Source organism: Gossypium raimondii, chromosome 5 (assembly GCF_025698545.1).
Source record: "Gossypium raimondii isolate GPD5lz chromosome 5, ASM2569854v1, whole genome shotgun sequence".
Classification (NCBI taxonomy): domain Eukaryota; kingdom Viridiplantae; phylum Streptophyta; class Magnoliopsida; order Malvales; family Malvaceae; genus Gossypium; species Gossypium raimondii.
The window spans coordinates 55,737,985-55,754,278 of record NC_068569.1 but is presented as its reverse complement, the minus strand read 5'-3'; the positions used below and the strand labels follow the sequence as shown (position 1 = coordinate 55,754,278).

Below are 16,294 nucleotides of genomic sequence, written 5' to 3'. Positions count from 1 at the left end.
GCCTAGTAAAGTTATCAGAGTTTTTAAAATATTCTTTCTTTTTTTTTAACATTTGCTAACATTAGAAGTAGAGCTTAGCGTGTTATCTCCTTTTCACTAAAAGATACAATTTTTCCACAATAAAAACTGATTACTTTTAATGTTTATTTCGCGAAAGCTGTTTTCCAATTTGATTTTCTACTCAAAAATTCATTTATAATATTGCAGCGGAAAAAGTGATAATCAACAAAGTTTTGACTAAAAACCAAATTTTATGCTTCCTAAATTCAATTTTCAAATTTCAAAAGTCTAAACAATTATAATTCCATGCATGCCAAATTAACCCAAAGTTTAAGTTTCATGCAAAATTCATGTCGAACAACACAATTCTCAAATAACAAAAAATATAAATATCATGACTAGAATTCTTTTTTGAAAACTATCCGAGACAAGCCCCCTAAATGTTAAGTCTGTGTCCTAACCTTTCGGGTTATCTGTAAAGAAGGAAACTAAGGGGTGAGCTTAAGAAGACCGGTATGAGTCTAAACACAAGAAAATCAATGGAAAATAGTAGACATGACATACAAAATAACAGTTCACAGAACAATCACAATCGTATAGCAAAAACAATGTTTGACGGTTTATTTGGGCATGCTTATGAATGTCAATGCAATTCGTTTTAACAGAAAAAGTTCCTACCCATTATCCGCTGCACACCGCAATAAAAGTTCCTCAAAACTCATACATATACACCACAATATGGATAAACCACTAGTAATTACAGATAAATTTCCAGTAAAATAGTTGATGAACCATAATAAACTTTTAGATAAAAAGATTACAGTAAACTACCAGTAAGTTGTGGATAAATCACCAGCGTTTGCATATTTAGAATTATCAATACTTATTTATTTCATATCGTCCTAATCTCCATGCTATGCAATATGGCATGCTAGTAATAGTACAATATAGAATCAGTAGTCATGCTTATCATGCAATCAGTTTAACAGTAGTAACAATAGGCATGTTGATCATCCAATCGATAATATAGAAGTAGTAGCAACAGTAACAGATCATCGAATATACGATGACGATAGACACGCATCATTCACTTATCACATTATAACATAAACTATTTAGTCATTCAAATCACAAATTTCAGAATATTCATAATATCAGGGTCTCAATTGAGTGTACAAAAACTCTAAAAACAAATCGAGGGCTATACGAGGACTGAACTGAACATATTGTAAAGTTTTAAGAAAAAAATGTAAAATAGGAGTTACACAAATGTGCGGTCAGGCCGTTTAACAGTCTGATGTCGTGTATGCAACGTGCGAGTTCTCAACGATAAGGACATAGTCATGTGACAGGCTGTGTAACAGGCTATGATCGTGTGTTTCACGAACGTACCCTAACGTAACAGTAGCACATGGTCGTCTGCCCATCCATATGGCTCACACACCCATGTGGGAAACTGTGTGACCCAAAACTACACACAATTTGCTATCGATTCACTTGGCAAAGAACAAACACCTTCCACGACAAATTCGATTGACACCCCTCACGATCAATTCTGATTTGATTCACCTAGATCAGACCCTTCAAATGACAACATATGAGTATTTACATATTAGATTTGGCAGAATCCAAATGAGGTTGATTAAATGAACCAGAAAGATTAACATCGACTATGCAAAATCTAACCATTGAAAGCAAATAGTATTTAGCGTCCTTCGATAAAGATAGCGAACGCTACTGATGACAATCGAAATACTAAGAAATCAAACAATCGGGGAATGATTCAATAAGAGAAAAGATTTGGCAACACAAAAGATGAAAATAGGGTGCAAGAAAGAGGAAAAGAAAAGAAAAAGAAGATGGAAAGAAGATTAGGGGGATAAAAAAAAATGAAGGGAAGCGTTTGAACTTAGGTCTTTAAGATGGATATACTAACACTTAACCACAAAACTTATAACTCATTTCATGCTTAATTAGTCAACTAACTTGAAATATATTTGGGTGTGACAATAAAATTAGTTTTAATAATTAAATTTTAGGTAAACGAGAAAATAGATATTTATTTATATTTTTGTATTTTATTGAAAATGAACTTTTAAATATATTATTTTTATTTTTAAATTGTTTTAATTTCTAATTTTAAGAATCAAGACTAAATCGCAGAATCAGTAAAGTTGAGAGCTAAATTTGTTAATTTTTTAGATTTAGAACTAAATTGATAGAATTTGTAAATATTTTAGGCTTAAATTTGTTATTTAGCAAATTGGCCCTTTTTAAAAATCAAGCAATTTAATTCTTATCAATTTTAAAAGTGAGTAATTAAGGACAAAGAATCACAATGTTAATATATTCATCAATTTACATATATTTGATTGGTATAATAACAAATTTAGCTCTCAAAATTTTCGCATATTGTCAATTTGGTCTTAAATTAACATATTTAGCTACAACATTTGTGTAAATGCATAAATGTTGAGGCTAGGTTTGTTATTTTTATAATCAAGACCAAATTAACAAAATATGTAAATATTAAAGTCTAATTTTGTTATTATACCAATTAAAATTATGTACAATTGATAGGAAACATTAACGTTATTAAAGATAAAAATACCCTTATAATAATAATAACCCATTAAAGTAAGTGTATTTTAATAATTTCATAGCTAAATTGGTGTTGAGTTTACTCATGACTAGAAGTGCTCATATGTCGGGCCTAGGCATGATATTAACACAATTTATGTTTGCTCAAGCCTAGCACAATCCGAAATATGAGCTTAAAAATTTGTCGAAGCTCGTCCATATTTGTAAATAGTTAACACAAGCCCATTTTAGCCCTTTCCATATTTTTAAAAAACTAAAAAATATATATTTATATTATTATTTTAATATTTAATAATTTTATATATTTTTTATTTATTAAAATTTTATATATAATTATCTTAATATTTTTTAATGTTTACATTATAATACATTAATTTACATGTGTTATTAATTACATAATTTATAAAAATAGCACAATATAAAACATTACAAATTTAAAAACGAGTCGAATCGAGCTTGGGATTTGAATATTCAAGCTTGAGCTCAACCTATATTTTTAAATAGGCCTTTTTTTTTTTTTGCCCAAGCTTATTCCCGAGCCTAATATTTTAACCCAAACCCTCTCAAATTTTGAGTTAGTGTAACAACTCGTTTTCAGTTGTGTTAGAAACAGTGATTTCGGGACCATAATTCTGACAAGAGAGTCGATAAATATTATTAATTTAATATTTTTGAGTATTTATTAATGTTATACTAAATTTTTTCGTTAAGAAATTTTAAGGTTTGAATAGCTAATTAAGTAAAAAGGACTAAATTATAAAGATACAAAAGTTGATTTCTATTAGTTCAAAGGGTCAAATGGTTATGAAATCTTTTACTAGTGGATTTGATGGGTAAAAACACCATATTATAGGTTAGTGGATAGTTATGGCATGTTTTTTGTGTAATTTTAATGATTTTAAAGGTTAATATTGTAATTAGGTAAATTAAAAAAATTAACAAAAGATGATAAAAAAATTATCATCATCTTCTTCCCTTTTCTTTTGTTTAAAACCGAAACACCATAGCCAAGGGAGGAGCTAGCTTCGGTCAAGACATATTCAATTGCATGGTATGGTATTTTGCCTTATTTTTAGTAAATTTTATGTTTTTGAGTTTGTATTAGCTTAATCTAGCTGGTCTAGGGTCAATTTGTTAAATTTTTAAAGGTTAGGGACTTTCCATGAATGAGTTTGAAGTGTTTGTAGATTATTTAAGTTGGTTGTTAAATGATTTTAAGTAACTTTAATGTTTAGGGACTTATTTGTGAAAATAGTAAAATCTCATATAGATAGATTAAAATGAAGATAAATATGGGCTATTTGGGAACCTATTAAAAATCGGTTAGTATGGTTTTTGTTAAAAATGGTTAATTTGCAAGTTTTGGGTTTAGGGACTAAATTGAGCAAATGTTAATATATTAGGGGTAATTTTATAAATTTACAATAAAATGAGTTAAAAGCTTAAATTAATTATTTTAAGCTATCTGAATGATTTAATTGAATGAAATTATTATTTAGATAAAGAAATGAACAAACCAGACTTAAATCGAGGAAAAACTAAAGTGCCGGATTAGTCGCCGGCTTTGTTTTTACAACTATTTTTGTCGAGGTAAGTTCTTATAAGTATTAAAGTTATTAATTGATGTTTTGATTATATGTTAATTAATGTTATGCTATGTATAATTTAATTTGATAATTGCGATGTTGATTAAATTGGATGTTTAATGGTCCCGTTAGAACCCTGTGAATACTTAGGATACAAATGACATGTCATTAGGGATTATACAGTTTCAGATGCTAGTCTTGAATGTCTTACCCTGCATTTGTTGCGAATTCTAACTCTTTAATATAATAAAATTTTAATTTAGTTGATTTAGAAATTATAAAATTATAAGCTTATAATAAAAATTATTATTTAATTTTGATTTTTTAAAAATTCTAATTTCGTCCCTGAAACTAAGACCTGTAATCTAAAAAACGAATAGGTCACCCTTGCAACCAATGACTCATTCGCGTTGACACTATCATTATAGAAGTAGAGAGGTGAAATTAAATTTGAAGTATAGATATAAATATTGAATTTGATCATAGTATAGGGACCAAAACTAGAATTTGACCTAATTTCAATAGTATAAGATTCAAAATTCAAATGGACAGAACTGCCCTTGACCGGTCAATTGTAGTATGGAACTAAACTGAAAACATACGTTCAGCTGCTTGCTGTTTTAGGGTTTCTCTTTTTACTTTTAATTTCTCTCTTTAGTCACCGGAGCTGTTAAAGGATGGAGTCCAACGGCGGTGGCGCGTCACCTATCCGTCGAGAAATCGAAACTTTGAAGGAGGAAAGAGCCCGGATTGAGCAAAGGATTTCGTTCCTTGAAGCTCAGCTCCAAGAAGAAGCTTCATTAGCACCTCAGCAGCAGCAAAACGACGGCGTCTGCAATGGTTTTTGTCCTTCGGAAACATCCACCGTCGATGCCAATCTGGCTCACGGGTTATCTGCGGATAGTATTTACCGTTACAGCCGTCATCTTTTGCTTCCTTCTTTTGGAGTCAAAGGTAAAACTTTGGATTTTAGTGTTGAATTTTGTCTAATTTCTCGAAATTATGGCTGATTATGGCTAATCACGTTAAAAATTTAATGATAAATTTCTTGAATTGACTGCCTTATGCCCAGCTGTGTTTAAAAAGGGGAGGTTATTTGAAAGAAATTGGCTTCTTTTGTGTTTTGCTATAGAAGAACATATCTGGGTTTATTTTAATTCTCTTTGAGTTCAATCAAGGAGAATTTTTTTTTACTTTTGAGTAATTTATCTTCTTGGTGTGGTTTACAGCACAATCAAATCTCTTGAAGTCTTCAATATTGGTTGTTGGAGCTGGAGGTTTGGGTTCGCCGGCTTTATTATATCTTGCAGCTTGTGGTGTTGGTAAGAATAAGTCCGATTAGCTCTGTGACGGCATGACTGAAAAGCGATTTATCGTGTTTTTACTTTTTTCTTGTTTTGTTTTGTTCAATTTGTAGGTCGCTTGGGTATCGTTGATCATGATGTTGTTGAGCTTAATAATATGCATAGGCAGGTATAAGTTTTAGATTTATGTTATTATTTAAGGTATATGATGGCACTGTTTTTCCGATTCAAATAATATCTGGTTACGTTCTAATTGTGTTGTACTCATAACTCATGAATCATTCGAGATCTATGTACATGCCGTAGACATTTTATCCTTTGGCTTCCCACACATTCTTAAAATCAAACAAGTTGCACATGAGGGTCCATTTTAGGTAAAAGTACTATGGAGACCCTTAAAATCAAACAAATTAGTCCATGTACGTTAGATCGCCGAGCAAACTGATCTTTCTATTAAAAGTTTCATCCATTTCCGCTGTTAAAAACTGGCCCCTGTACATCAGTATAAGGTATATGTGGCATGTCACGTGTATTGTCTTGTTATTCTGTCAGGTACTCTAGTTTTAACCGTAGAAATGGATGAAATCATTAACAAAAAGGACCGGTTTGCTCTTTAATCTAACGTTCAGAGGCCTCTATGATATTTTTACCTCCATTGTACGATATTGAAGCATTAACTTAGTGCTTCTATTTATTTTTGTTCAGACAACATTTTTGTATCAGTCCGCATAATATTTCTTCCCTATGTTTCTTGAACTGTGACTAATGGTTGTTTATATCACTGTCGGTCTACTGTGCTGCAGGTTATTCACACTGAAGCATATATTGGTCAGCCAAAAGTGAAGTCTGCTGCTGCTGCTTGCCGCTCGTATGTTACAATAGCCTCGATTTTATGTTTTAGTGTTGAATAAAGCTTCGCTGCTTGTAGTCTCTCATAATTCCTTTTGTGATTTGGCTTTTATCTAATATAGAGTTAAATTCCAGGATCAACTCCACCATACAGATTGTTGAACACAAACAAGCTTTGCGCACGTCTAATGCTTTGGAAATTTTGAGCCAGTATCCTTTTCGACCATAGTGTTTCTTCATTCTTTCTTCATTTCTTGTTAGGTAATTCATGTGAGGTGTGATTTCCATGACTGTGGACATTTCTTAGATATGACATAGTTGTCGATGCAACAGACAATGCTCCTAGTCGATACATGATAAGTGATTGCTGTGTTGTGTTGGGAAAGGTACCAATGCCATTACCATCTCCTTAGGTTATTAAATATTTTCAGTGCTAAAGAAAGGTGAATTTACATGAGTGGTCCCTCTATTATAGGGACTTGATCAAATTAGTCCTATTATTAAATGGTTCAATTTAGTCACTGTACTATTAAAAAGAATCAAATAAGGCAAAATTGGATAGGTTTAACATTTACTATTTAAAAAATGCCATTTACTGTTTAACAGAGTTAAAATTTTTAAAGTTTTTATGGTTCTGTAAAAGAAATCTTTTGTTTTGAATTGAACTGCAATTGAAAAAAGTAATTTTCAAGACATTTTTTATACAATAAATGTTAACTCTGTTACAATTTGGATGTATTTGATTCTTTTGAATAGTATAAGGACTAAATTGATCCATTTAATAATAGAAGAACTAATTTGATCCAGTCACTATAATACAGGGACCTTGCAGGTATTTTAACTGCTAAAGAAATGTATCCTCAATTTGCAAGCTAGTTCAGCTGATATCAGTACCTATCTTACTTAGACTCGGGTTTGGATGTCAGTAGGTTGAAAATTTTTTTTCAAGTTTTTCCTTGTATTTCGATGGTTCTTGGAGGGTTATATCCCCATACTCATGTACAAATATGCATTGGTCATAGGTACTTAAAAGAAAAATAGAAAGTCGGAGTAACAAAGATTAGTACCATGTTTCATATTTTAGGTTATGTATACGCATGTGCACTGACTGGCTCAAGTACTAATTGTTTTGTGTTTACATGCAGCCTCTAGTATCGGGTGCTGCGCTAGGATTGGAAGGGCAGGTATGCTATTCTTGAGTACATGAATTAACTTTGATTTATATGTGTTTGAAACATCTTGCTCAGACCTCAAAGCCAATTACGCTGTTGGTTTATTGTATAGCTGACAGTATACAATTACAAAGGAGGTCCATGTTATCGATGCTTATTTCCGACTCCACCTCCTACAACTGCTTGTCAAAGATGCTCAGATAGTGGGGTTCTTGGAGTTGGTATGTGAAGATAATGTTTCTGTTTTGCAATTCAAGTCCAAAGAAACGACATTCATATTCATCTTTTTCCGTTCTAATGCTTATTATTCTACATTTTGACAGTTCCTGGAATTATCGGCTGTCTTCAAGCTCTGGAAGCCATTAAAATAGCCAGCGATATTGGTGAACCACTTTCAGGACGGATGCTTCTTTTTGATGCATTATCAGCTAGGATTCGAATTGTACGTCCCTGGTCCACCAATCCTTTTCTTTAAAATACCAATATCGGGCCATATGTTCTTCTTTCTAATCGTAAATTTCTTATCGCATATAGGTCAAAATAAGAGGCAGGTCTTTACAATGCGAAGTTTGTGGAGAAAATACGACATTTAACCAACAGCAATTCAAAGAACTTGATTATGAGAAGTTCACTCAATCGCCATTGTCAACCGTAAGTTTCCTTCTCTGCTCTCTTTGTTCTTAAGTCGCACAACCATAGAGGCCCCTATAATAGAAGTCAGATTGCAATTTATCATTTTGCTCAAAAAATGGGCAAATTAGTTTCTGTATGTTAGATTAAAGAGCAAATTGGTTTTTTTGTTAAAAATTTCACCCATTTCGACAATTAAAAATTGGTCATTGTACATCAGCATAAGATAAACGTGGAGCCTTATGATACTTTTACCCATTTTACTTGTCATTTTAATTTCAGGCTTAACCTTTACTTCGTACGGAATCACAATTTGATCCACACTCCCAAAGTGAACATTCAAATGAGATGATTACACCATGCCCCAAACAATAAGTTTTTCCAGTTTAAACAACGATACTGAATATGTTTGCCCTTGATTAAGAGCTTGTATTTATTGCTTGTACATGCAGTCTCCGCCAAAGTTGAAACTACTCGCCCCGGATTCTAGAATAACCAGTAAGGAGTACAAAGAGAGGATCATAAGTGGGGAGCCACATGTTTTGGTGGATGTTCGACCAGAACTTCACTACAAGATAGTTTCTATGCCCAACTCATTGAACATTCCGCTCGCGAGCTTGGTGACTCGACTGCCCGAAATATCTTCCGCACTTAAAGAACAAGAGAAGGAAGGCACCAGATCGGGAGCTAATCTATATGTAATATGCAGAAGAGGTAATGATTCTCAAAGGGCCGTCGATTACCTCCGAAACAAGGGATTCGATTTAGCTAAGGATATTGTCGGGGGCTTGGAGTCATGGGCCAATGATGTTGATCCCAATTTTCCTATGTATTAAGTACAAAAGCTGTTCCAGTTTTGCCTGTTAGAACTGAAATGTCTTGTTATAATCTCGGATTTATATTTATCTTCAACGAACATCTTTTACCTTCAAAATACAATCTGTTCCATCCCATCTCCTTAATGCCAGCAATTCTTGAGCAGCAAGCCATAAAAAGCTCGATTTAGACTCTAAATCTGAAGTTCAAAGTTGTGGCAATTAAATTCATTTTGGTATTTGTATACTTTTTGGGTTCTCCTTGGTACTTTAATTTAACAATTAAGTGCATTGTAATTTTTGAGCTTGAATCAGGCTCAAGCAATTTTTGGGTTAATTGGTTTGGTTTCTTTGTTCAAATCGTTACCGACTGATGAAGAATCAACGAATGAGTTGTGGTTAAGCATGAAATGCCACTTGAACTCAAAAGCTAATTGATTCTCCCCGAAATGTGTTGAGGCGCAGCAATTTGCTAGACATCTACCAAATCGAAGCAAACTCTGAATACTAAATATGACCTCAAAATAATGTCAAAATCGGCCAGTGAGACGATGGGAGATAAACTTCATCTCTGAGAGAGAAACAGCCCGGATCACCAACTAAAGCCCCTAAATGATCACTCAAAAGAGGGGGTGCAAAGACAATTAGGAGGTTTGTCGTATTAATCAGTTCTCGATCTATCCAAAACAATCTCGTTTCACTCGTATATGTCACTATCATATATTGACAAAGATCAAAGATCAAAATAAATCTAATTGTCAAGTTCAAAGACCAAAGTTAATAAAAACTACAAAACTCAAGATAAACTTAGTTGTCAAATTTTAGAGAAACAATTATATTTTTTTAAAATTAAAGCTAAAGTTTGTTTTCCAATAAATAACAAATTATTTCAACTTGAGCTCAAATTGATAATAATCAAATCGAATTTCAATTCCAGACTCGAAATTTATTAAATATAAAAAATGATTACATGATCTAATTCCGAAATTCTAATCAGAAAGGCTCAATCCAACTTAACATAAAGGAAATATTAAGAAATTGATCCTTTTTTTAGTTATTTGCTTCAGTTTCTCAAAAGCACAATGATTACCCTAATCAAGCTGAATTAAAAGATGCCAAATTTCCCAAAATAAATCCAAAAATAGCCCCTTCTTCTCCTCACCATCCAACAAGCAACAATTTTAAAAGAGCCATCCTTATATAAAGACCATTCTTTGCTTGTCTAAAATAAGCAGCTCTCGGATCGGCATCAACATCGACGGTAATCTCATCAAGCCTCGGGAGAGGATGCATTACCACAGCATGACTCTGCATTACCTTCAACACATTCTCATCCACTATATACTTACCACGAGCTTCTTCATAAAGATTGATCCTTTCTCCAAACCGTTCTCGTTGAATACGAGTTTGGTATACCACATCGCACTTAGACGCCACTTCCATTAAATCACCACTTTCTTCCCACTCGACACCCCTCCGTGTTAGATACTTTTTAATGTCGTCCTACAAAAAAGTAGGAAACAATAAGTGAAAATGAACAAAAATATGGTTAAGTACGAGTCATGTACAATACAAACCTTCATTTTAACGACGTCGGGGGAAACAAAGTATATCTTCACATCTTGGTACTCTGCAAGTAAGTAGGCAAGAGAACGGACGGTTCTCCCATTGGCAAGATCTCCGACAAGCCCAACTCTGATGCCATCTAGTTTTCCGATCTCTCTTTCTATGGTGTAGACATCTAAAAGGGCCTAAAACAACATCGAAAAAGAAACAATCTTTTTGCAATCAACGGTTCAAATATACGGAAAAAAAAAAACTCAGAAAATGTTAAACATACTCGTAGTAGATATATATCCGTATATGACACTCAACCTTAGATTCATGTAACATAGGATGCCAAATTGCCAATTAATATACTAAGAAACAACAAACTCGGATGTATCAAATAGAGAACAGACTTACACAAATTACATGTAAAAGTATCATGTAGGCTTTTGTACTAGGGTCAATTACATTTTGCCCCCTCTACTTAAAAAACGAGCAAATTAGTCCTTTATGTTAAAAATTTCATCTATTAGTACCGTTAAAAACTAATGTGCCTGACGTAATAACCAGATAGCGACACGTTACATACATGTGTACATCATGGTGATGTACAAAGACTAATTTTTAACCGTAAAAATAGATGTAATTTTTAACAAAATGAAGATCAAATGTACAGGGACTAATTTGCCAATTTATTTGAGTAGAAAGGGCAAAATACAATCTAACTCCTACCATAGGGGCCTCCATGGTACTTTTACCACAAATAACACAATAAGGAAATCAATGAGATACTTAGATTATAAGGTACCTGGGTAGGATGTTGACCCGGACCATCACCAGCATTAATGATGGGAATGCCTGCGGTAGCTGCCGCTCGTTTAGCAGCACCGCTTTCAAAGTGTCGCATCACAATTATATCAGAATACCCTTCAACAGTTCTAATAGTATCTGCAAAACACATTACTTTGTTACCGGAAAAACACCATAATCAAACAACTTCAAAGAACATTAACCGAAAAAGGTAAAGAAAATAATTTGCCTTCAAGGGTCTCCCCTTTGGCTGCCGAAGAAAATTCTCGAGCATTTTCAGTTGTTAAAACTTCACCACCCAATCGTTTCATGGCCGACTCGAATGAAAGCCTAGTTCTAGTTGAAGGTTCATAAAAAAGGGTGGCCATCAGGTAACCTTTGAGAATTTGACTTCCGGGTGAGTTCTTTTTGATATTCTCCATCTCTTTCGCAACTTCAAATATAGCATTTAAAGTTTCCCTATCGAATTGTTGAGCTTCAATCACATCATCGAGTTCAAACTTCTTCCCCATTGGATACCCAGGCATGTTCTTGACTTCCACTGCACAGCATTGCATTCGATTCCTTAAAAGACTCTCGTTTTGTCCCCATTTCAACGAGTTCTCACCGGTTAACAACAATGTAGGACTCGTAACAGGTAGCTTATCGAAGGAATTCGAAACATTAAACTTGAACTCTTTGTTCGAAGTTATCGTTTTCATAACAAACGAATCCCTTTTCATCGTGCTCATAGAAAATAATGGTGAAGAAGACATTCTAATTGAATATAAACAGCTTCAAAGTCACTGAAACAAAATATAAACCAATGGTTAAACCCATATCATTTCAACAGTTAAATTCTGCTCTTAATTTTGAAATTTTAGTCTGACCCAAACAGTAACAAGTGAAGTATAAGGACTCAATCAACAACCTTCGTAAAGTACAGGGACTAATAACAGAATTTAACCTATTTCTACACATAAATTTCTATGAAGAAGTGTACTAAAAATACCCACAATTCTCATTATTTGGATAATCAAAACCAAGAATATATATATGAAGTATTAAAATACACTATTTTTATATGCTTAGTAACATAAACCATGATTTCCAAATTGTAAGCATATTAAAAATCATAACTTTTTTTCAAGTAATCATCTATCACCATATCAAAAAGAAAATCCCAGTTTAAATTTCCATTATTTTTACTTTTTTTTTCTCATCAACCAAACAAACAAAAAGTAACCCAATAACATAAAACAAGTAAACATCACAAAACCGATAAAGAAGAAAGAGAAAGAAACAAGGCACCTGGGAAAGTTTTTTTTCCGGGAAAGAAAAAGAGTTGTGTTTGGATGCTAAGAAAAACAAAATAAAGTAAAAGAGGAGATAAGGATTGGGTTTTTTTACGTCTTTGGAGTAAAAGATACTATAAATAGTAAGTGAAGAAAATGAAAGCGAAAAAAAAGTGGAGAATCTTTAGAAAGAGTGAAAATTCATTAAGTTTTTTTTTGGCTGAAAATATGTAATATATTAACTTGGTTTTTCCAGTACTAAAGAAGAAGAAGAAGAGAAAAAGAAAAAGAAAGGAAAGAGCCGTACCTGGCAGTGGGGCGGTGGAATCAGCGGCGGAGCAAAGATGGGGTGGCGGCAGTGACAGAGGAAAAGAACGAAGAAGCCTATTTTTTTCGAGGGAAACTAAATTTTGGCTGAAAAAGATAAAAAAAAATGAAAGAATATATATGGGCTGGCTCAAATTAAAAAAAAGGTGGGTCCAATATTATATTTATTTTATTTTATTATACCCCATGGCCAATTTATTATTTATATCTTAAAATTTTATTTATTTTTCACTTAATCTTAATTTTTAAACAATCAAATTATTTTGTATGGAAAAGTTATTGAATCATTAAATTTTATTAGCACCGATATAGTAGCCTGCATGGTCATCTACGCGTACTTCATTATTGATATTGATAATTTTAAATAAATTTTTAATAATTATTATTTATTTTTATAGAATACACTTTGATCTCAAATTACCTTGCTAATATCGTTAAGCAAATTATGATATATAAATTTTCTCCATATAAAAATAAAATCAATATGACCCAATTATAAAATATAAAAAAATTAAGGGCATATCCTTAGAAATTATAGTATATATCAAAATATCTAAGGATATGCGCTTAAAATTTTGATATATCATAATTTTTAACGTTTACCTTATAAATTTTGGTATATACCAAAAATACCTAATTATATAATATTAAGGATTTTGGTATTTTGTATTTGAATCATACTAAGAATTTTTTCATATTAAGATTTTTTTATATCATTTGATTAAATAGTCATTTTTTAACTTTTATTAATCAAAACAACATAACTTTCTCTGATTTATTATTAATACTAAAATCTTTTAAAGCATTGAAAATTGAGTTCTCATTAGAATATCAAGATTTTTAATAGCATATCCATGAAAATATTGGTACTTCATTAGAAATTTTAGTATAAGCTTGTAAATCTGATTTTGGTATACTGAAATTTCTAATGAGATTTTATAGAAATATCTATACTCTATTAGAAATTTCGACATTTTATTAGAAATTTGATTTAGTCTTGTAAATCTGGAATTTGGTAAGGAGGTTCTATAAAATATTTGTGTTCCTTTCAAATTTTGGTATATACCGAAATATCTAATGATATGCACTTAAAAGATTTTGTATATATCAAAATATCTAATGATATGGTCCGGGAGATATTGGTATTTTGTTAAAATTTTGGGTATAATTTTGGGTATACAAAAACTTCTAATGACTTTCCTTAAAATTTTGTAAAATATATAAGGATATACTCTTAGAAATTTTAGTATTCCTCTTGAAAATTTTAAAGTTTTTCTTAGCTTTTTTTTTAAGTAATTAGGAAGTCCTCATAGTATAAGGATTGTATCAAATTAGTCTCTTTATTATTAAATGAATTAATTTAGTCCCTATATTATTAAAAAGAATCAAATAAGTCCAAATTGTAACAAAATTAATATTTACTACCCTCCCAACATTTAAATAGGAGAATAAATGTGCTTCACACACTTAAACCTACATCCTCCTATACTAATAGTAACACTAATGCCAACTAAGCTAATATTCACAGAAATTTGGGTCCTCATTAGAAATTATGTTATAAGTTGAGAAACCCATACAAAATTTGTAAAATATATAAGGATATACTCTTAGAAACTTTGTATTCCTCTTAAATAAGTTAAAAGTTTTTCTAAGCTTTTTTTGGGTAAAGTAATTAAGAAGTCCCCATATTATAAGGATTGTATCAAATTAGTCTCTTTATTATTAAATGAATTAATTTAGCCCTTATACTATTAAAAAGAACTAAATAAGTCCAAATTGTAACTGTATAAAAATGTCTTGAAAATTATTTTTTCAAATGCTTAAAATTAAACATAGCCCTCCCCAACATTTAAATAGAAAATAATACATTTCACACACTCAAACCCACATCCTCCTACACTAATAGTAATGCTAATGCCAACTAAATTGGCATAAATACTTAAAATATATTAACTCTATTAAACAGTAAATGGCATTTTTATAAAAAAATGTCAACTTTTAATCTAAAATAAACAATTTAATTAAAATTTTAAAATCAAAAGCTAAAGTAATAAAAAATTAGGACTAAAGTGAAAAATAAAACTAAACGTTCTCGAGCCAAACAATGGCATTAAAAAATCGTAAATTATTTTCATTATAAATAAAAATATATTTTAAAAAAACAAGAACATATGCCAAAACAGTATAAAAAAGAAACCCCAGATTTTTTTTTTATTAACGTACCATAATTATAAATAAAAAAGAATCCTATTTTTAGTTCCATATCCTCGATTTTTCATCAGTTTGGACCGGTTTTCTAATTTTTTAAAAATTCAATTTATATAGTTAAACCCGCACACCAACTAATTCCCGATTCAACAAGTTAAACCGGCCGCTTTAATCTAGTCCGATTTTTAAATCCATGCCCCCCAAGGGTATCAATTTCCACATTTACAATCGATATAACTTATGTTACTCGAACTCGAATGTAAGCATTAGATTCAAAACCCTAAACCTAAAACACAATAGTTAATGCCGAAGATAATGTCAAAAAGCACGGTGGGGACCTTGTTCCAGCATGGAGATCCAAAACCCTAAACTCTAAAACACAGTGGTTAACACTTAACACATGAGATAATATAAAAAAACTGGTCGTGAAGGACCTTGTTTTGGCCTGAAAATCCAAAACCCTAAACCCTAAAATACAGTAGTTAATGCCAGAGATATGTCGAAAAGCACGGTGGTGACCTTGTTCCGGCATGGAGATCCAGAACCTTAAACTCTAAAACACAGTGGTTAACAAGAGCGGTAATGTAAAAAACCTGGTCGTGACGGACCTTGTTTTGGCTTGGAGATCCAAAATCCCAAACCCTAAATCTAGCCCTACATGAGCTCATTACTTTCATACAGAACAAACAATTGGCTAAACAACTCATTTTAAGATGCAGAAAATCAAATAAGAATGTGGTCATATATAGGTAAAAGGGCAAATCTCTTTCATTAAAGTTTGAGGGTCTTACAAGCACTCATCGAAAGGAGGCCGAAAACCTCACCTTGATTTGGTTTTTGATAATGCATTTGCCAAAACAGAAGGGAAAAGATGCCCCATCGTTTTGATGACCTTCAAAAAGTCTACAAGAGACGCAAACTAGAAATCGATCGGTCCGACAGTTTCAACTTTCAACAATAAACCAGATAACATGTTTCACAAAGATCAACTTGAGACATTGACGAACTTATAAGCCAACTGAAAGAAATATCGATGCATAGAAGAAAGCATATGAAAACAGATAACCGCAGAATGCAGGTTATGGAACATTTACCAACCAGACAAAGCCCCAAAGTACACTATACAACACACAAAATCCAAGACTTTGAGGTCCAAATCTATGGATTGCA

At 32.0% G+C, this 16,294-nt stretch overlaps 2 protein-coding genes across 2 annotated transcripts; one reads left to right on the top strand and one right to left on the bottom strand.

Moving 5' to 3' along the window:
• Positions 1–4,754: 4,754 nt before the first annotated feature.
• LOC105768478 (adenylyltransferase and sulfurtransferase MOCS3) lies at positions 4,755–9,204 on the top strand. The gene is made up of 11 exons (XM_012588408.2): positions 4,755–5,141; positions 5,417–5,509; positions 5,605–5,660; positions 6,295–6,359; positions 6,476–6,550; positions 6,648–6,726; positions 7,486–7,524; positions 7,625–7,733; positions 7,836–7,954; positions 8,047–8,163; positions 8,595–9,204. Exons 1-11 carry the CDS (start codon positions 4,865–4,867, stop codon positions 8,976–8,978), a joined length of 1,413 nt encoding a protein of 470 aa, XP_012443862.1. The 5' UTR covers positions 4,755–4,864; the 3' UTR covers positions 8,979–9,204.
• Positions 9,205–9,882: 678 nt separating this feature from the next.
• LOC105768480 (aspartate carbamoyltransferase 1, chloroplastic) lies at positions 9,883–13,044 on the bottom strand. Its single transcript, XM_012588412.2, has 5 exons — positions 12,897–13,044; positions 11,545–12,100; positions 11,314–11,453; positions 10,535–10,708; positions 9,883–10,460 (listed from the first exon to the last, which is right to left on the bottom strand). Exons 2-5 carry the CDS (start codon positions 12,068–12,070, stop codon positions 10,116–10,118), a joined length of 1,185 nt encoding a protein of 394 aa, XP_012443866.1. The 5' UTR covers positions 12,071–12,100; positions 12,897–13,044; the 3' UTR covers positions 9,883–10,115.
• Positions 13,045–16,294: the final 3,250 nt, after the last annotated feature.